The sequence below is a fragment of the Macaca fascicularis genome, chromosome 11, assembly GCF_037993035.2.
Source record: "Macaca fascicularis isolate 582-1 chromosome 11, T2T-MFA8v1.1".
Classification (NCBI taxonomy): Eukaryota; Metazoa; Chordata; class Mammalia; order Primates; family Cercopithecidae; genus Macaca; species Macaca fascicularis.
The window spans coordinates 107,634,460-107,650,368 of NC_088385.1; the positions used below are offsets into that span (position 1 = coordinate 107,634,460).

Below are 15,909 nucleotides of genomic sequence, written 5' to 3' on the forward strand. Positions count from 1 at the left end.
TTTGTTAACATGGTAGATTCTTTCATAGTTTGTGTAATGGTTTCATAAAATCTTCTCTGATCCAGATTCCAAGGTCTGTCTTTATTGATTTTTTTTTTCCCAAGACTATCCTCCCTTCACATGTCTCATGGAGGTTTTTGCTGCTGAATGTAAGGACTTCCCAGGATTTCCACCTCTTTCTCTGCCAATTATGTTAGACAGTTACTTGGTTATTAACTGTCTTACAGAGAGGAGACATCCAGTGAATAGTTGTTATTAATTGACGTCTTACTAATTTAATAGTTTAAGATATTTCTTGCCATTCATCTGTGTCCTTCATTCTGATTAATAAATAAACATTAATAAATAAACATATAGTATAAATATAAACATATAGTATAAAAGCATATAGTATAAAAGCCAATGGACAATAGTATATGACCTTTCTGGGGTCATAGTCCCATTTGAAAATCTGACAAAGGCTATGAAATCACTCTCTGTGAAAAGGCCCATTTGTACATAGGCATAATATTTTGCCTAAATGTAAGCAAGTGCAAGTACCTAAGTTAATCTGTAGAGTACCCATGAATTAAATATCTCTTAATGACAATATGGCAGCTTTCAGCATGCTTGAGAACCATCTTCATACATGCAGTTTTTGTTAATGTCTAACTTTTAATAGTAATTTCTACTGACTAGCCCAGGTTATGACTAAAGTCGTCTGCTTGCAATAATAGGAAAATCCAACATGTACTCTTCTCTCTAATGTGACAAGAAGTAAAAATGACTTTTTAAAAAATGTTAGCGTCTCCATTTTCATACATGATTTAAAAAACCACCCTCTTAATTTATGCTCTTCTTTCCTTGACAAACATTTACATCTGCTCTGCTTTTTTTCAGCTCAACCAGATGGTTAATGGACAAATAACATATTCCATTGACTGTCAAATACAATTGATTGTAAGATACATTTTGATTTTGATGGTACAGAGTCATTTGCTAATATCTATTCCTCAATTATTGAACAAATATGTTTGAATACTATGTGCTAAGCATTACATTGAGTCCGAAGATTATAATAGAAATAAGATATGCTTATAAAGGGAAGAATTAGTAAAGCGTTACTGTACTTCCTTGGAAATAATTTTAAGAGAATTCAGGGAAATAAATAATATCGTTTTCCTATTCATAGGATCCTCATATATTTAGGAATTCATTTCCCAATCCCTACCCTAATTCCTGAAATAAATATCCCTTAAATAACTTACATTTCTTTTTTGTCTTTGACAGGGTTTTTAAATTTACTTTTATTTTATTTTATTTTTTATTTTTTATTAGATTTCCCTACCCCTGCATGCCTCTTGAGTTTATTCACTTTCTTTGTTTGCCTTGGGGTTTAAAAAAAAACTTCTTTATTTCTCAACATAGGAGATTGGAAGTAGTTTCCCCCGCTCCCCGCCACCAATTTGTGTGCATTACCTATAGAATTGCTATGACTTTTTATCTGATATAGTAAGACTTGTCTCAAATGAACCTCAATACACTTAATACATTTTAAGGGGAAAATGGTCTACATTTAAAAATCAAGAAAGGACTAGATTCACTTGGTATTCCTTTTACTTACAGTTCTTTTTTAAAAGTTTGGTTTTAAAAAAAAATTAAAGCCATCACAGACTACAGAGTAGTTAAGTGTAGTACAGAGAAATTTGTTTGCCTGAACCATTTGAGAGGAAGTGACGACTCTAATGCTCTATTACCTCTGAATATTTTAGTGTGTATTTCTCAAAAACAAGGACATCTTCCTACACAACCACAATGAAATAATCAGAATCAGGATATTAATGCTGCTGCAGTACTACCATTTAATACGCAGGCCACTTTCAAGTGTTGCCAGTTGTCTCAATAATAACCATTTCAGAATTATGTGTTGCATTTAGTTTTCATGTCTCTTTAGTCTTCATTAGGCTGGAACAGTATCTCAGTCTTTGCTTGTCTTTAATTACCTTGATAATTTTGAATATTTCAGACCACTAATTTTGTAGAATGTCCCTCAATTTGGATTTGTTTGATGTTTTTTCATGACTAAACTCAGGTTATGCATCTTGGGCAGGAATTTTTCTCATTGCATCCTATCAGGTGGCATATGATTTTGATTTGTCCTGTTATTGATAAAGTTCACCTCCATCATTTGGTTCTGATGCTGTCTGTCAGGTTTCTGAACTGTAAAATTACTCTTTTTCCCTTTGTAGTATTTTGTGTGCAGGTACTTCGAGACTATGTAAAAATCCCATTCTTGTCAAAATTTCAGTGTATTCATTTATATCTGTGTTAACTCATAGTTTCCTATTTTATTCAGTGTGGTATAATCCATTTCTGTTATTTATCTCAATGCTCAAATTGCCCTCAGTTCAGCCAGTAGAAGTCCCTTCATGCTGGCTTAAGTGTCCTTTTGGCGTTCTTTGAGAGGTTCTTTGCTTTCAGATAAGAGATATTTGAATTCAACACCAAAGGATTCATTCTTGCTTCTCTCATTCTATATTTGCATCTGTCTTCAGTGAGAAGATTGGCTCCCATTTGATAAATCCTCATGTGTGTTACTGTTCTCTCATTATTGCTGCCACCCACACCCTGGGTAGATGCTTAGCTCACTTGGACTCTGACACTCTGTATTGGGACATTCCCTCTTTGCACCTGTTAGATGCCCTCTTTATCCTACTCAGGGTCTGACATCTTGCACAGGGCTGTCTCCACACTTGGATGCCCACTCACCTCACTCAAGCTCTGACTCTCCATTCCAAGCCACCCCACTCTTGGAATCTCCTATGCATTTCACTTAGGCTCTAATAATATTCCTTTCTAAGTTGTTCAGTAAGGAGAAGGACAAGAGGTATTTATGTCTGTTTTAAAAAGTGACTTCATAATGACTTGATTACTTCTTTTACAATCTGAAGAATTGATACAGCCTTTTCTATAATCTTACATTAAAGAATCTCTAATTGTATTTCAAAATTTTGCAAGTGTTTATTATAACATCTATAAAATTACAAAATTTATAGAGTGTCAGTTTTTATTCTAAACTGTGAATTGGCCAGGTAGTATTTCATGCTCTGTGGGCCAGTAGGCAAAATTGAGATATTATGCAGTTACTTATATAACAGCCATTTTAAAATGTAAAAACTATTCTTAGCTTCTGGGCTTACAAAATCAGGTGAGACAAGATTTGCCCCATGGACTATAGTTTGCTACCCACTTGTTTTAAACTAAACTACTTGGACATTTTTTAAAAAGATAACACTGTTATTATGATTTGAAGCTTACAAAATGCCATTTATGCTTCATTCATTCATTTATTCAACAAATGTTTATTGAGTCTCTGCTATCTGCTAGGCCCAATGCCAGATGCTACAAAGGTGTATTTTATAAGGCAGGAATCAGTAACCCATCTTACAGCTAAGATATTAAGACTCTGGTCAAGTAACTTGTTAAACTTAAGCTAACAAGTGAAGGCAAAATATTATTTGTTGAATTGTACCCTCTTGCTTCAATAGTAGAATCCATTCATTAATTTGGGGTTTTCTTACATTGACCACAATATTGAATATTGAAAATGTCTTGGCTGGGCGCAGTGGCTCGTGCCTGTAATCCCAGCACTTTGGGGAGTCTGAAGCGGAAGGATCGCTTGAGCCCAGGAGTTCAAGACCATCCTGGGCAACATAGGACGACCACATCTCTGCAATACATAAAATTAAAAACTTAGCTGGGTGTGGTGGCATGTGCCTGTGTTCTCAGCTACTTGGGAGGCTGAGGTGGGAGGATTGCTTGAGCCTGGGAGTCGAGGCTGCAGTAAACCATGATTGCATCACTGCACTGTAGCCTGGGCAGCAGAACAGGACTAACACGTTGCTTCTAATTTATATATTTGCTGTGAGCTACAGCAGCTTTTTATATGTGTCTATTATGTATGATTTATGCTTCATCATTTAAATATTGATGTGGATTATGATGACTTTTAGCAAAGGTTTTATTCATTCAGTTGATTGATTTTTTTTTTTTTTCGTTAGGTATGGTTTGGAGAAGATCTGCCTCTAAGTCCTCGGAGTCCTCTGACCCCCAGACATGGACCAGGATTGGCTAATGTTTGTCAGTATGATGAGTGGATAGCTGTGAGGCATGAAGCCACTCTGTTGCCCATGCAAGAAGATCTGTCAATCTGGTTATCTGGTTTATTAGGTGATGCTTGAAACAATACCCCAAATTGTATTATCTTATTCAGTATGCATTTATTGAGAGCCTTACTCTTTGTCAAGGAGTGATTGTTACAGATGCTGGGGATACTCTAGTGAATGAAGTATTCAGTGCCCTTGCTTTCACCAAAGTTACATTTCAGCTGGGGAAATACTCTGATTCACCCTGAACCTTGGGTCTTGAATAGTAGGAAATTTGAGATTTAACCGAAGAGGTCAATAAACTTTGAATAATGAACATTTTCATTGTTAATATTAAAATCATCTTTAAAAAGTGTATTGATCTTTTTTTTTTTTTTTACTGATTCACCCCCCTCACCCCCGACCTGCCTTAGTCTTGTATAAGCCATGAACTTTGAGTGAAATATATACTGTAGATAAAATGATTACAATTTCTGAGGCATTGAAGGATAGAGGCATATGAAACCTAGGAGGAAGTGTCAGGTTGGAGAATGTCTGGCATCATATTTTTTACACTATTAGAGAATATGATGAATGCTTTAAACTTTCTCCCCAGAAAAATTTTACTTTAAATAATTTTATGTGGAATTCTTAAGTTTTCATGAAAAAGAGTATCTTAAATGATATAGCCCTTCCAAGATAATAAAATACCAAATATTATCTGTATTTGTCTATTATCAGTTTGATGGATAATGTTTAGAGTTTATTATGTAATAATAATGTTTTTAAAGAAGATAATCTAGAAGTAAAACGTTAGTATTCCTTGGGTATTTGTTATGGTATTGTCTTTAATTTTAAAATTGGAACCAAGTCCATCTTATTTATAGAGACTATTATTCTTGTGCAAGGAATATTAATACGCAGTGAATTTATTTCAAATGAAATAAAATCGATGTCAATTTTCTATATTTTTTCTGTACTTCTACATTACAGATATTTTTGTTTCAGTATCATTAAGTTAACTTGCCATTATTTGCTATTTTAACTGTACCTTCTAAGAGTATTTAAGAGTCTGATCTGATATTTTTCTAGTGTTTTGCTGTAATCTGATTCTACTTAATTAATTTTAACCATATTGTTTGAATTTATGTTTCTAGAAGAATCTTAACTTTGAAATATGTTTTTAGGTATTAAAGTTAAGGCAGAAAAATTATTGGAAGAACTTGATAATGGAGTACTACTATGTCAACTGATTGATGTTCTTCAAAACATGGTGAAAACATGCAACTCTGAAGAATCAGGGGTAAGTAAATGTTTGACACTGTTGATTTTATGTCTCGGTACCTATTAATTTATGTATATTTCTTATCTCTAGGAGGTTGTAGACTTCCATGCCAACTGGCTATGAGATGTTGAATAATTTACTTAACCCTTTTCGAGATCTGGAAAAATGTTCTCTTTCATAAAATGACATTAACAGTTACCTTAGGATTTATTTGTGAGAGTTCAGTCAAATTAAATGAGTGAATGTACAGATGGTGTCTAACATAGTGCTTGATGCATAGTCAATCCAGCTCTTCTTGAGAACATTAACATAACTTCCTTTTAGAATTGTTGTGAGGGTTACTGATGGACATTTGGGTTGATTCCAAGTCTTTGCTATTGTGAATAGTGCCGCAATAAACATATGTGTGCATGTGTCTTTATAGCAGCATGATTTATAATCCTTTGCGTATATACCCAGTAATGGGATGGCTGGGTCATATGGTACATCTAGTTCTAGATCCTTGAGGAATCTCCATACTGTTTTCCATAATGGTTGAACTAGTTTACAATCCCACCAACAGTGTAAAAGTGTTCCTATTTCTCCACATCCTCTCCAGCACCTGTTGTTTCCTGACTTTTTAATGATCGCCATTCTAACTGGTGTGAGATGGTATCTCGTTGTGGTTTTGATTTGCATTTCTCTGATGGCCAGTGATGATGAGCATTTTTTCATGTGTCTGTTGGCTGTATGAATGTCTTCTTTTGAGAAATGTCTGTTCATATCCTTTGCCCACTTTTTGATGGGGTTGTTTGTTTTTTTCTTGTAAATTTGTTTGAGTTCTTTGTAGGTTCTGGATATTAGCCCTTTGTCAGATGAGTAGATTGCAAAAATTTTCTCCCATTCTGGATTAAGAAAATGTGGCACATATACACCATGGAATACTATGCAGCCATAAAAAAGGATGAGTTTGTGTCCTTTGTAGGGACATGGATGCAGCTGGAAACCATCATTCTTAGCAAACTATCACAAGAACAGAAAACCAAACACCGCATGTTCTCACTCATAGGTGGGAACTGAACAATGAGATCACTTGGACTCGGGAAGGGGAACATCACACACCGGGGCCTATCATGAGGAGGGGGGAGGGGGGAGGGATTGCATTGGGAGTTATACCTGATGTAAATGACGAGTTGATGGGTGCTGACGAGTTGATGGTTGCAGAACACCAACATGGCACAAGTATACATATGTAACAAACCCGCATGTTATGCATATGTACCCTAGAACTTAAAGTATAATAATAATAATAAATAAAAAAGAAAAAAAAAAAAGAATTGTTGTGAGGGTTAAATGGGAAAAGAGCTTGTGATGGTTCCTGGCACACAAGTAGCAGCTGCTATTATTATTTTCTTCTTTATATATTTTCCATATATTGTGTTGGTGGTAAATTCTATAAATATTGATTGGATAAATAATAAATGTTTTTAGACAGTGTTCATTCGTTAGCCCTGAAGTCATGATTTGAAGTCGGTAAGGTTTCCTCTCTTTTCATCAAATGTAGGTATTCTCAAGAGTTTGGAGTCTGCAAATTTACACACAGTTGGTGGAAATATAAGGGAGTATCATCATTCTAGGGGACAGTGGATGATATGTGTGTGTGTATATATGTATCACTGAAAATAAGGTATATCTTGTAAAAATATTTTGTGGGTACATACTAGGTGTGTATATTTATGGGGTACATGAGATACTTTGATACAGGCATGCAATAAGTAATAATCATCGTGGAAAATAGGATATCCATTCCCTCAAGTATTTATTCTTTGTGTTACAAGCAATCCAATTGTACTCTTTTAGTTATTTTTAAATGTACAATTAAATTATTATTGACTGTAGTCACCCTGTTGTACTATCAAATACTAGGTATTATTAATTCTTTCTAACTATATTTTTTGCACCCTTAAACATCTCCACTTCCCCCACCTCCCACAATCCTTCCCAGCCTCTGCTAAGCGTCCTTCTACTATCTCCATGAGTTCAGTTGTTGATTTTTAGCACCCACAAATAATTGAGAACATGTGATGTTTGTCTTTCTGTGCCTGTTGTATTTCACTTAGCATAATGACCTCCAGTTCTATCCTGTTACAAATAACAGGATCTCAGTCTTTTTTATAGCTCTATGGTACTCCATTGTATATATGTGCCACCTTTTCTTTACCTGTTCATCTGTTGATGGACATTTAGGTTGATTCCAAATCTTGGCTATTGAGAACAGTGCTTCAGCAAACATAGGAGTGCAGATAATCTCTTTAATCTACTGATTTCCTTTCTGTTGGGTATATACCCAGTGGGTTGTTGGGTCATATGGTAGCTCTATTTTTAGTTTTTTGAGGAACCTTCAAACTGTTCTCCATAGTAGCTGTAGTAATTTATATTACCACCAGCAGTGTATGAGGGTTCCCTTTTCTCCACATCTTTGCCAGCATTTGTTATTGTTTGTCTTTTGGATGAAAGCCATTTTAATTGGGGTGAGATGATATCTCATTGTAGTTTTGATTTGCATTTCTTTGATATCAGTGATGTTGAGCACCTTTTCTTATATCTGTTTGCCATTTGTGTGTCTTTTGAGAAATGTCTATTCAAATCTTTTGCCCATTTTTAAATTGGATTATTAGATTTTATCCTACAGAGTTGTTTGAGCTCCTTATATATTCTACTTAATAATCCGTTGTCAGATGGATTGTTTGCAGATATTTTCTCCCATTCTATGGGTTGCTCTTCAATGTGTTGTTTCCTTTACTGTGCAGAAGCTTTTTAACGTGATGTGATCCTATTTATTTTTGATTTGGTTGCTTCTGCTTGTGGGGTATTACTTATGAAGTTTTTGCCCAGACCAATGTCAAGGAGAGTTTTCCCAATGTTTTCTTGTAACAGTTGCATAGTACGAGGTCTTAGATTTAAGTATTTAATCCATTTTTATTTCATTTTTATATATGGTGAGAGACAGGGTTGGTCAAGTTTCATTCTTCTGCATGTGAATAACCAGTTTTCCCAGCAGATTTTATTGAAGAGACTGTCCTTTCTCCAATCTCTGTTCCTAGCACCTTTGTTATAAGTCAGTTCACTACAGTTATCTGGATTTATTTCTGAGTTTTCTTTTCTGTTCCATTGGTCTGTGTCTCTTTATGCCAGTACCATACTGTTTTGGTTGAAGTCAGGTAATGTGATTCCTCCAATTTTGTTCTTTTTACTCAGGATAGTTTTGACTATTCTCAGTCTTTTGTGATTCCATATAAATTTTAGGATCTTTTTTCCATTTCTATGAAGAATGCCGTTGTTATTTTGGTAAGGATTGCATTGAGTCTGTAGATTGCTTTGAGTAGTATGACCATTTTAACAATATTGATTCTTCCAATCCATGCACATGGAATATTTTACCATTTTTTGGTGCCCTCTTCAATTTTTCATTAGTGTTTTATTGTAGAGATATTTCACTTCTTAGCTTAAGTTAATTCCTAGGTATTTAATTTTATTTGTGACTGTTGTAAATGGGATTACTTTTTATTTCTTTTTCAGATTGTTGGCATACAAATGCTACAGATTTTTGTATGTTGATTTTGTGTCCTGAAACTTTACTGAATTTGTTTCTCAGCTCTAATGGTTTTTTTTGTGTGTGGGGGGGTCTTTAGGTTTTTCTAAATACAAGATCATATCATCTGCAAACAAGAATATTTGACATCTTCCTTTCCAGTTCGGATGCCAAATCTTTCTTTCTCTTGTCTGATTACTCTAGCTAGGACTTCCAGAATCGTGTTGAATAACAGTGATGAAAGTGGGCATCCTTGTTGTGGTCCAGACCTTAGAGGAAAGGCTTTCAGTTTTTCCTCATTTGGTATGATACTAGCTGTGGGTCTGTCATCATATGGCTTTTATTATGCTGAGGTGTGTTCCTTCTATACCCAGTTTCTTTAGGGTTTTTATCACAAAGGGATTTAAATTTTATCAAATGCTTTTTCAACATCAATTGAAATGATATATATGGTTTTTATACTTCATTTCGTTGATAGATGTATCACACTGATTGATTTGCACATGTTGAAACATCGTCGCATCCCTGCGATAAATCCCAATTGGTCATGATGAATAATTTTTTAAATGTATTGTTGAATTCAGTTTGCTAGTATTTTGTTGAGGATTTTTGCATCAATATTCATCAGAGATATTGGTCTGTTGTCTTCATTTTTTAATATGTCTTTGTCTGGTTTTGGTATAATACTGGCCTCATAGAATGAGTTTGGAAGTAATCCCTCCTCTTCTGTTTTTCAGAATAGTTTGAGTAGGACTGCTATTAGTTCTTCTTCAAATGTTTGGTAGAATTCAGCAGTGAAGCACTCGGGTCCCAGGCTTTTCTTTACTGGGAGGCTTTTTGTTACAGCTTTGATCTTTTTACTTGTTATTGGTCTGTTCAGGTTTTGTTGTCATACAGTTGCTCAGTATAATCCTTTAAATTTCTGTGGTATCAGTTGTAATGTCTCCTTTTTCATCTCTGATTTTATTTGTGTCTTCTCTCTTTTTTCTTAGTCTGACTTAAGGTCTGTCAATTTTATTTATCCTTTCAAAAAACCAACTTTAAGTTTTGTTTATCTTTTGTTATTGTTTTTGTCATTTCAATTTCATTTATTTCTGTTCTGATCTTCATTATTTCTTTTCTTGTACTAATTTCGAGTTGATTTGCACTTGTTTTTTTAGTTCTTTAAGATGCATTGTTAGGTTATTTATTTTAAGTTTTTCTTCTTTTTTGATGTGGACACTTACAGCTATAAATTTACCTCTTAATACTGCTTTCACTGTATCCCATAGGTTTTGGTATTTGTGTTTTCATTATTTTTTTCAAGAAAATTTTTCAATTTTCTTCTTAATTTCCTCATTGACCCACTGGTGTCAGTCATTCAGGAGCATATTGTTTAATTTCCATGTGTTTATATTGTTTCCAAAATTACTCTTGTTATGGATTTCTAGTTTTATTCCATTATGGTCATTTTCAGGTTTTAAAAAATATTTTAGGAGTTGTTTTGTAACCTAACATATGATCTATGCTTGAGAATGATCCACCTGCTAAGGAGATTAAAGCAGCTGCTGAATGAGATGTTCTGTAAATATCTGTTAGGTCTATTTGTTCTATAGTGAAGATTAAGTCTGATGTGTCTTTTCTGATTTTCTATCTGGAAGATCTGAGCAATGCCGAAAGTGGGGTTTTGAAGTCTCCATCTATTACTGTATTGGAGTCTCTCTCTCTCTTTAGCTGTAATAATATTTGCTTTATTTATCTGAGTGCTCTAGCATTGGGTCCATATATATTTACAATTTTTATATCCTCTTGCTGAATTGACCTCTTTATCATTATATAATGACCTTCTTTGTCTCTTCTTTGTCTTAGAATTCATTTTGTCTGATATAAATATAGCTACTCCTGTTTTTCGGGTTTCCCATTGGCATGGAGTATCTTTTTCCATCCCTTTATTTTCAGTCTATATGTGTTTTTATGGGTGAAGAGTGTTTCCTGGAGACAACAGAAAATTGGGTCTTGCTTTTTCATCCATTCAGCTACTTTGTGTCTCTTGATTGGAGAATTTAATCTATTTACATTCAGTGTTATAATTGATAAATAAGGACTTACTCCTGCCATTTTGTTGTTTTCTGGTTGTTTTTTGGTCGGCTCCTTCTTTCCTTCCTTCCTGTCTTTTAGTGAAGCTGATTTTCTCTGGTGGTATGCTTTAATTTCTTACTTTCTATTTTTCATGTATCTGTTGTATGTTTTTTGATTTGAGGTTACCATGAGGCTTGCAAATAATATCTTATAACCCATTATTTTAAACTGATTGCATAAGCAAAAGAACTATTAATAGCAAGGGATATTGTCACAGAGCTTCCCAAACCTAGAGAAAGATATCAATATTCAAGTACAAGAAAGTTATAAAACACTAGCAGATTTAACCAAAGAACACTACCTCAAGGCATTTAATAAACTCCTAAAGGTCAAGGATAAAGAACTCACTTTAGCATTTCTTGTGGGATGGTCTGGTGTGGATGAAATCCTTCAGCTTTTGTTGTCTGGGAAAGTCTTTATTTCTCCTTCATGCTTAAAGGATCCTAAAAGCAGCAAGAGAAAAGAAACAAATAATATACAATGGAGTCATGTTCCCCCAGGCCCTGGTTGGGTCCGGAGATGCTGTCTGGGAGCCAGAGATTGAAGTCTTAAACCTTAGAAATTTACCTGATATTACTGTTTTACTGCAGCTAAGCCAGCACTCAAACCACAAGTCAAAGTCCTTCCCACTCTTTCTTCCTCTTTTTATGGGCAGAGGAGCCTCTCCCTGTGGCTACTACCACCACTGGCCCCTGTGGGTTTCTGCCAGGCCACTACCAGTAGAACCCAAGGGCTCTTTAGTCAGCTTGTGGTGAATGCTGCCAGGCCTGGGACTTACCCTTCAAGGCAGTGGCCTCCCCTCTGGCCCAGGCCAGGTCCAGAAATGCTGACCAAGAGCCGAGGCCTAAAGCTGGGGACTCCTCAGAGCTTGCTTGGTGCTCTACCCCACTGTGTCTGAGTTGGTCCCTAAGGCACAAGACAGAGTCAGCTTTACTTTTCCCCTTGCCTTTCTCAAACAGGAAGAGTCTTTCATTGTAGCCACCATAACTGGGAATGTATTCAGTCCCACCTGAAGCTAGTATGTCTGACAGCCCAACGCCCATGGCGTGTTACCTGGGTATCACTGCTGGTTATTCAGGGCCCAAGGGTTCTTTACTCAGCAGGTGATGAATCCTGATAGGTCACCATTGTGACAAGGCAGCACTGAGTTCAGCGTAAAGTCCTCCAGTTGCTGTGCTGTCTGTCTTCCAAGTGCACAGCTTTCTCTGCACCTTGTGGCTGCTGCCAGGGGTTGGGGGAGGTGGTGCAAGCACACGCTTAGCCTGGTTGATGTCTCAGTAGGTCATATGCTCCTCCCCTCTGGTCCACTGGCTCTGAGTCCATCTCAGCACTGGGCTTGCCTAGGACTTGCAATTCTTGTGGCCTAGACTGTCCCTCAAGTTCACTTAGGTCCCCAGAGCACTCCAGTTTATGGTAGCGAGGCTTGTCTGAACTCAAGCTCTTATTACTGTAATGGGTGAGTCCCCTCTAGCTGGGGTTGGTCCAAATGCTTTCTCCATGGGCAGACGTCAGTTACTAAAGCCTGGTTCTGCCTTTTGCTGTGTAAGGACAGCAGTGAGTTCAATGTAAAGCCTCAAAATCACTGTACTCTCCCTCTCCCAGATACACAGATTCTCTGTGCCATGTGGTTGCTGCCAGGAAGATGGAGGGAGAGGTGGGCAATTTAAGACTGTCTTTCCTTCCCTCTTCAAGGTCTCTCTCAGCGATATGAAATTAAAACCAGATTTCTGGTCTGATTTTTGATTCTTGTAATGGTGCTTCTTGTGTGTAGTTAGTTGTTAAAATTTGATGTTCCTGTGGGCAAGACAAATGTTGTAGGTTTGTATGGGGCTGTCTCGCTCTGCCCCCTAAAGCACATCTTTTGATACATAGGTCTATTTGTAGGAATTTATTCTGAGAAAATAATCAGAAGTTTGTGAAAGTGATAGTACAGAAATTAGGAACAACCTAAATGTTCATCAATAGAGAAATTGGTAAAAATTAATTATGATAACCAGCCACATTGGAATATTATACATTCATTAGAAACAATTTTTTAAATATGTTGTTTTGAACCCCACATGGTGTCTACACCCTGTCATTTAGTGTATATGCACACATGCACACACAAATGAAATTGAAGAATGGCATATGTGACGTTTTGTAGACACAAATATGTGTATAGTTGTGCATAGAGATGTCTTGCCGAAATGTGGGTGAGAGGATTTCAGTTGATACTTTGTAGTTTGCTGTTGGTTTGATTTTTTTTTTTTTTTTTCAGTGATTGTATATTCTGTATTCAATCAGGGAAAAAAAAACTCCTAAGGTTATTTTAGTTTTGGAAATAAATAGTAACAGGAAGGATATACAAGGAACTAGTAATAGTGGTTAACTCTAGGGAGAGAGAGGAACTGGGAGTAGGTGAGAGAAAGGCGTAATATCCTACTGTACCTATTGCATTAACAAAAATCATATTCATGGATTGCTTATTCAAGTAAAAATTTAAACCGAACCAAAACAAAAAAATCTCTTAGCCTCAGCAGAATTATCTAAATAATCTTGGAGCAGATAGTAAAAAAAATTAAGATTCTGTGAAACTTAGATCATCAGTTTTCAAAGAACTTTAATTAAGAAGGAACAACTACTTCCTTATTTGATAGTCTCCTCAAGAAACTCAGAACCATCTTTATGAATCTACATGGAAGGAAGTAAGCAAAAATGGGTGTCTGTAATTTTTTTTTTTTTTTTTGAGAAAGAGTCTTGCTCTGTTGCCCAGGCTGGAGTACAGTGGCATGATCATAGCTTACTGCATCCTGGAACTGCTGGGCTCAAGTGATGCTCTCACCTCAGCCTCCTGAGCAGCGGGACTTTAGCTACGTGCCACCATACCTGCCTAATATTTAAAAAAATATTTTGTAGAAATGAGGTCATACTATGTTGCCCAGGCTGGTCTTGAGCTCCTAGCCTCAAGCAATCCTGCTTCAGCCTCCCAAAGTGATGGGATTACAAGTGAGTCATCATACCCATCTCTTAACTTTTAACATAGCAATAATTTGAGGTTTATATTGAACTATGTGTAGAGAGACATACCGTTGAGAGTGCTTTGCAATTATTAGGCTGTCAGTTTTTATTTTAATTTAAGATTCTTACGTCATTTTAAAAAGAAAGAGGTGAGAGATGCTTGATCCTACTGCTAATTTTGACCAAATTGTTTTTCTAGGAATCATTTTTCTGGAATATACTTTAAAGCAGCGGTCTTTTTGGCACCAGGGACTGGTTTAATGGAAGACAGTGTTTCCACATATTTGGGGCTGGGGGGGTTTTGAGATGAAACTGCTCAACCTCAGATCATCAGGCATTACATTCTCATAAGGAGCACGCAGCCTAGATCCCTTGCATGCACAGTTCACAATATAGTTCGAGCTTCTGTGAGAATCTAATGCTGCCGCTGATCTGATAGGAGGCAGAGTTCAGGTGGTAATGCTTGCTTACCCACTGCTCACCTGCTGTGCGGCCTGGTTCCTAACAGGCCACGGACCGGTACCAGTCTGTGGCCCAGGGTTTGGGGACCTCTGCTTTAAAGTAAAATAAAATGTTTTCAAAAGTATCTTTTTTCTCCAAAGTTGTGTACTTTTTGGTTACAGGTGATGGATTGAACATTTATTTAGTAATATCAAAATGAATGTTTAATGAAAATATCCTTGATACATTTTTGAAATTATTCTTTTATCTTTTCCAGAATTTTCCAGCGAGAAAAGTGCCCTGTAAGAAAGATGCTGCATCAGGTTCATTCTTTGCTCGGGACAATACCGCAAACTTCCTTCATTGGTGTAGGGACATTGGGGTTGATGAAACTTACCTCTTTGAATCTGAAGGTTTAGGTAAGTGATGTTGTTGACATTCTTGTTTTTAATGCTTATTAGGAGATTTTAATATCCTTAACCTCTAATTTTTCTTTCCAAATAAGGACTCAAATGCCTCATCTCATTTTCCTAGAAAAATGTATACTTTGAATATATGTTGAACTATTGGAGAATCAGGGCCGGGCGCAGTGGCTCATGCCTATAATTCTAGCACTTTGGGAGGCTGAGACGGGCGGATCATGAGGTCAGGAGATCGAAACCATCCTGGCTAACACGGTGAAACCCCGTCTACTAAAAAAAAATACTAGCTGGGCATGCTGGCGGGTGCCTGTAGTCCCAGCTACTTGGAAGGCTGAGGCAGGAGAATGGCATGAACCCGGGAGGTGGAGCTTGCAGTGAGCCGAGATCACACCACTGCACTCTAGCCTGGGTGACAGAGTGAGACTCTGTCTCAAAAAAAAAAAAAAAAAAGAATCAGATATTAAATAAATTAAATATATTAACCTTTTCACTTACAGTTAAAGATTTTATGTGTCTAGAATGCCCTGAAATTCTAAATTCCTAAATGAGTTGGCTACATTAAGAATTACTCTACCAAGACTAAAAAGTAGTAACTTCCCTTTCACCATATAATTACGGAAATGACAGAAGGCCTAATAATGTATAATCATGGTGTTTAGCTTTACCTTATAACAACAGCTGCCAACTCTAATGGATTAATATTTTTGACAATTCATTTTGAGAAGTCATGCTCCGTTGAAGAATGATTGACGTATTTTCTCATTTCCTTTAAGTCAACAGAAGCACCTGTATAGTGACTAAAGCGGTAGCTATTTAAGTTTTGTACTATATTTGAAAGCATTTATGTATGTGTACATACACACCCATACCCACCCCCCTACCCCCACACACTGAATTCACAATGTGATAAGCACAGCAGTATACCAAGGGCAGGGCTGTGGGAGTTGT

The 15,909-nt window shown here is 36.3% G+C and overlaps 1 protein-coding gene across 8 annotated transcripts in view; it reads left to right on the forward strand.

The window, feature by feature from the left end:
• Positions 1–15,909, forward strand: part of GAS2L3 (growth arrest specific 2 like 3) — a 52,894-nt gene that overhangs the window by 23,439 nt on the left and 13,546 nt on the right. For all 8 annotated transcript variants that reach the window (XM_074007591.1, XM_015431427.4, XM_074007592.1 and 5 more), the window contains 3 exons: positions 4,041–4,209; positions 5,312–5,427; positions 14,817–14,958. In XM_074007591.1, the coding sequence (XP_073863692.1) occupies positions 4,041–4,209; positions 5,312–5,427; positions 14,817–14,958 (427 nt within the window). The remainder of the gene's footprint in view (positions 1–4,040; positions 4,210–5,311; positions 5,428–14,816; positions 14,959–15,909) is intronic.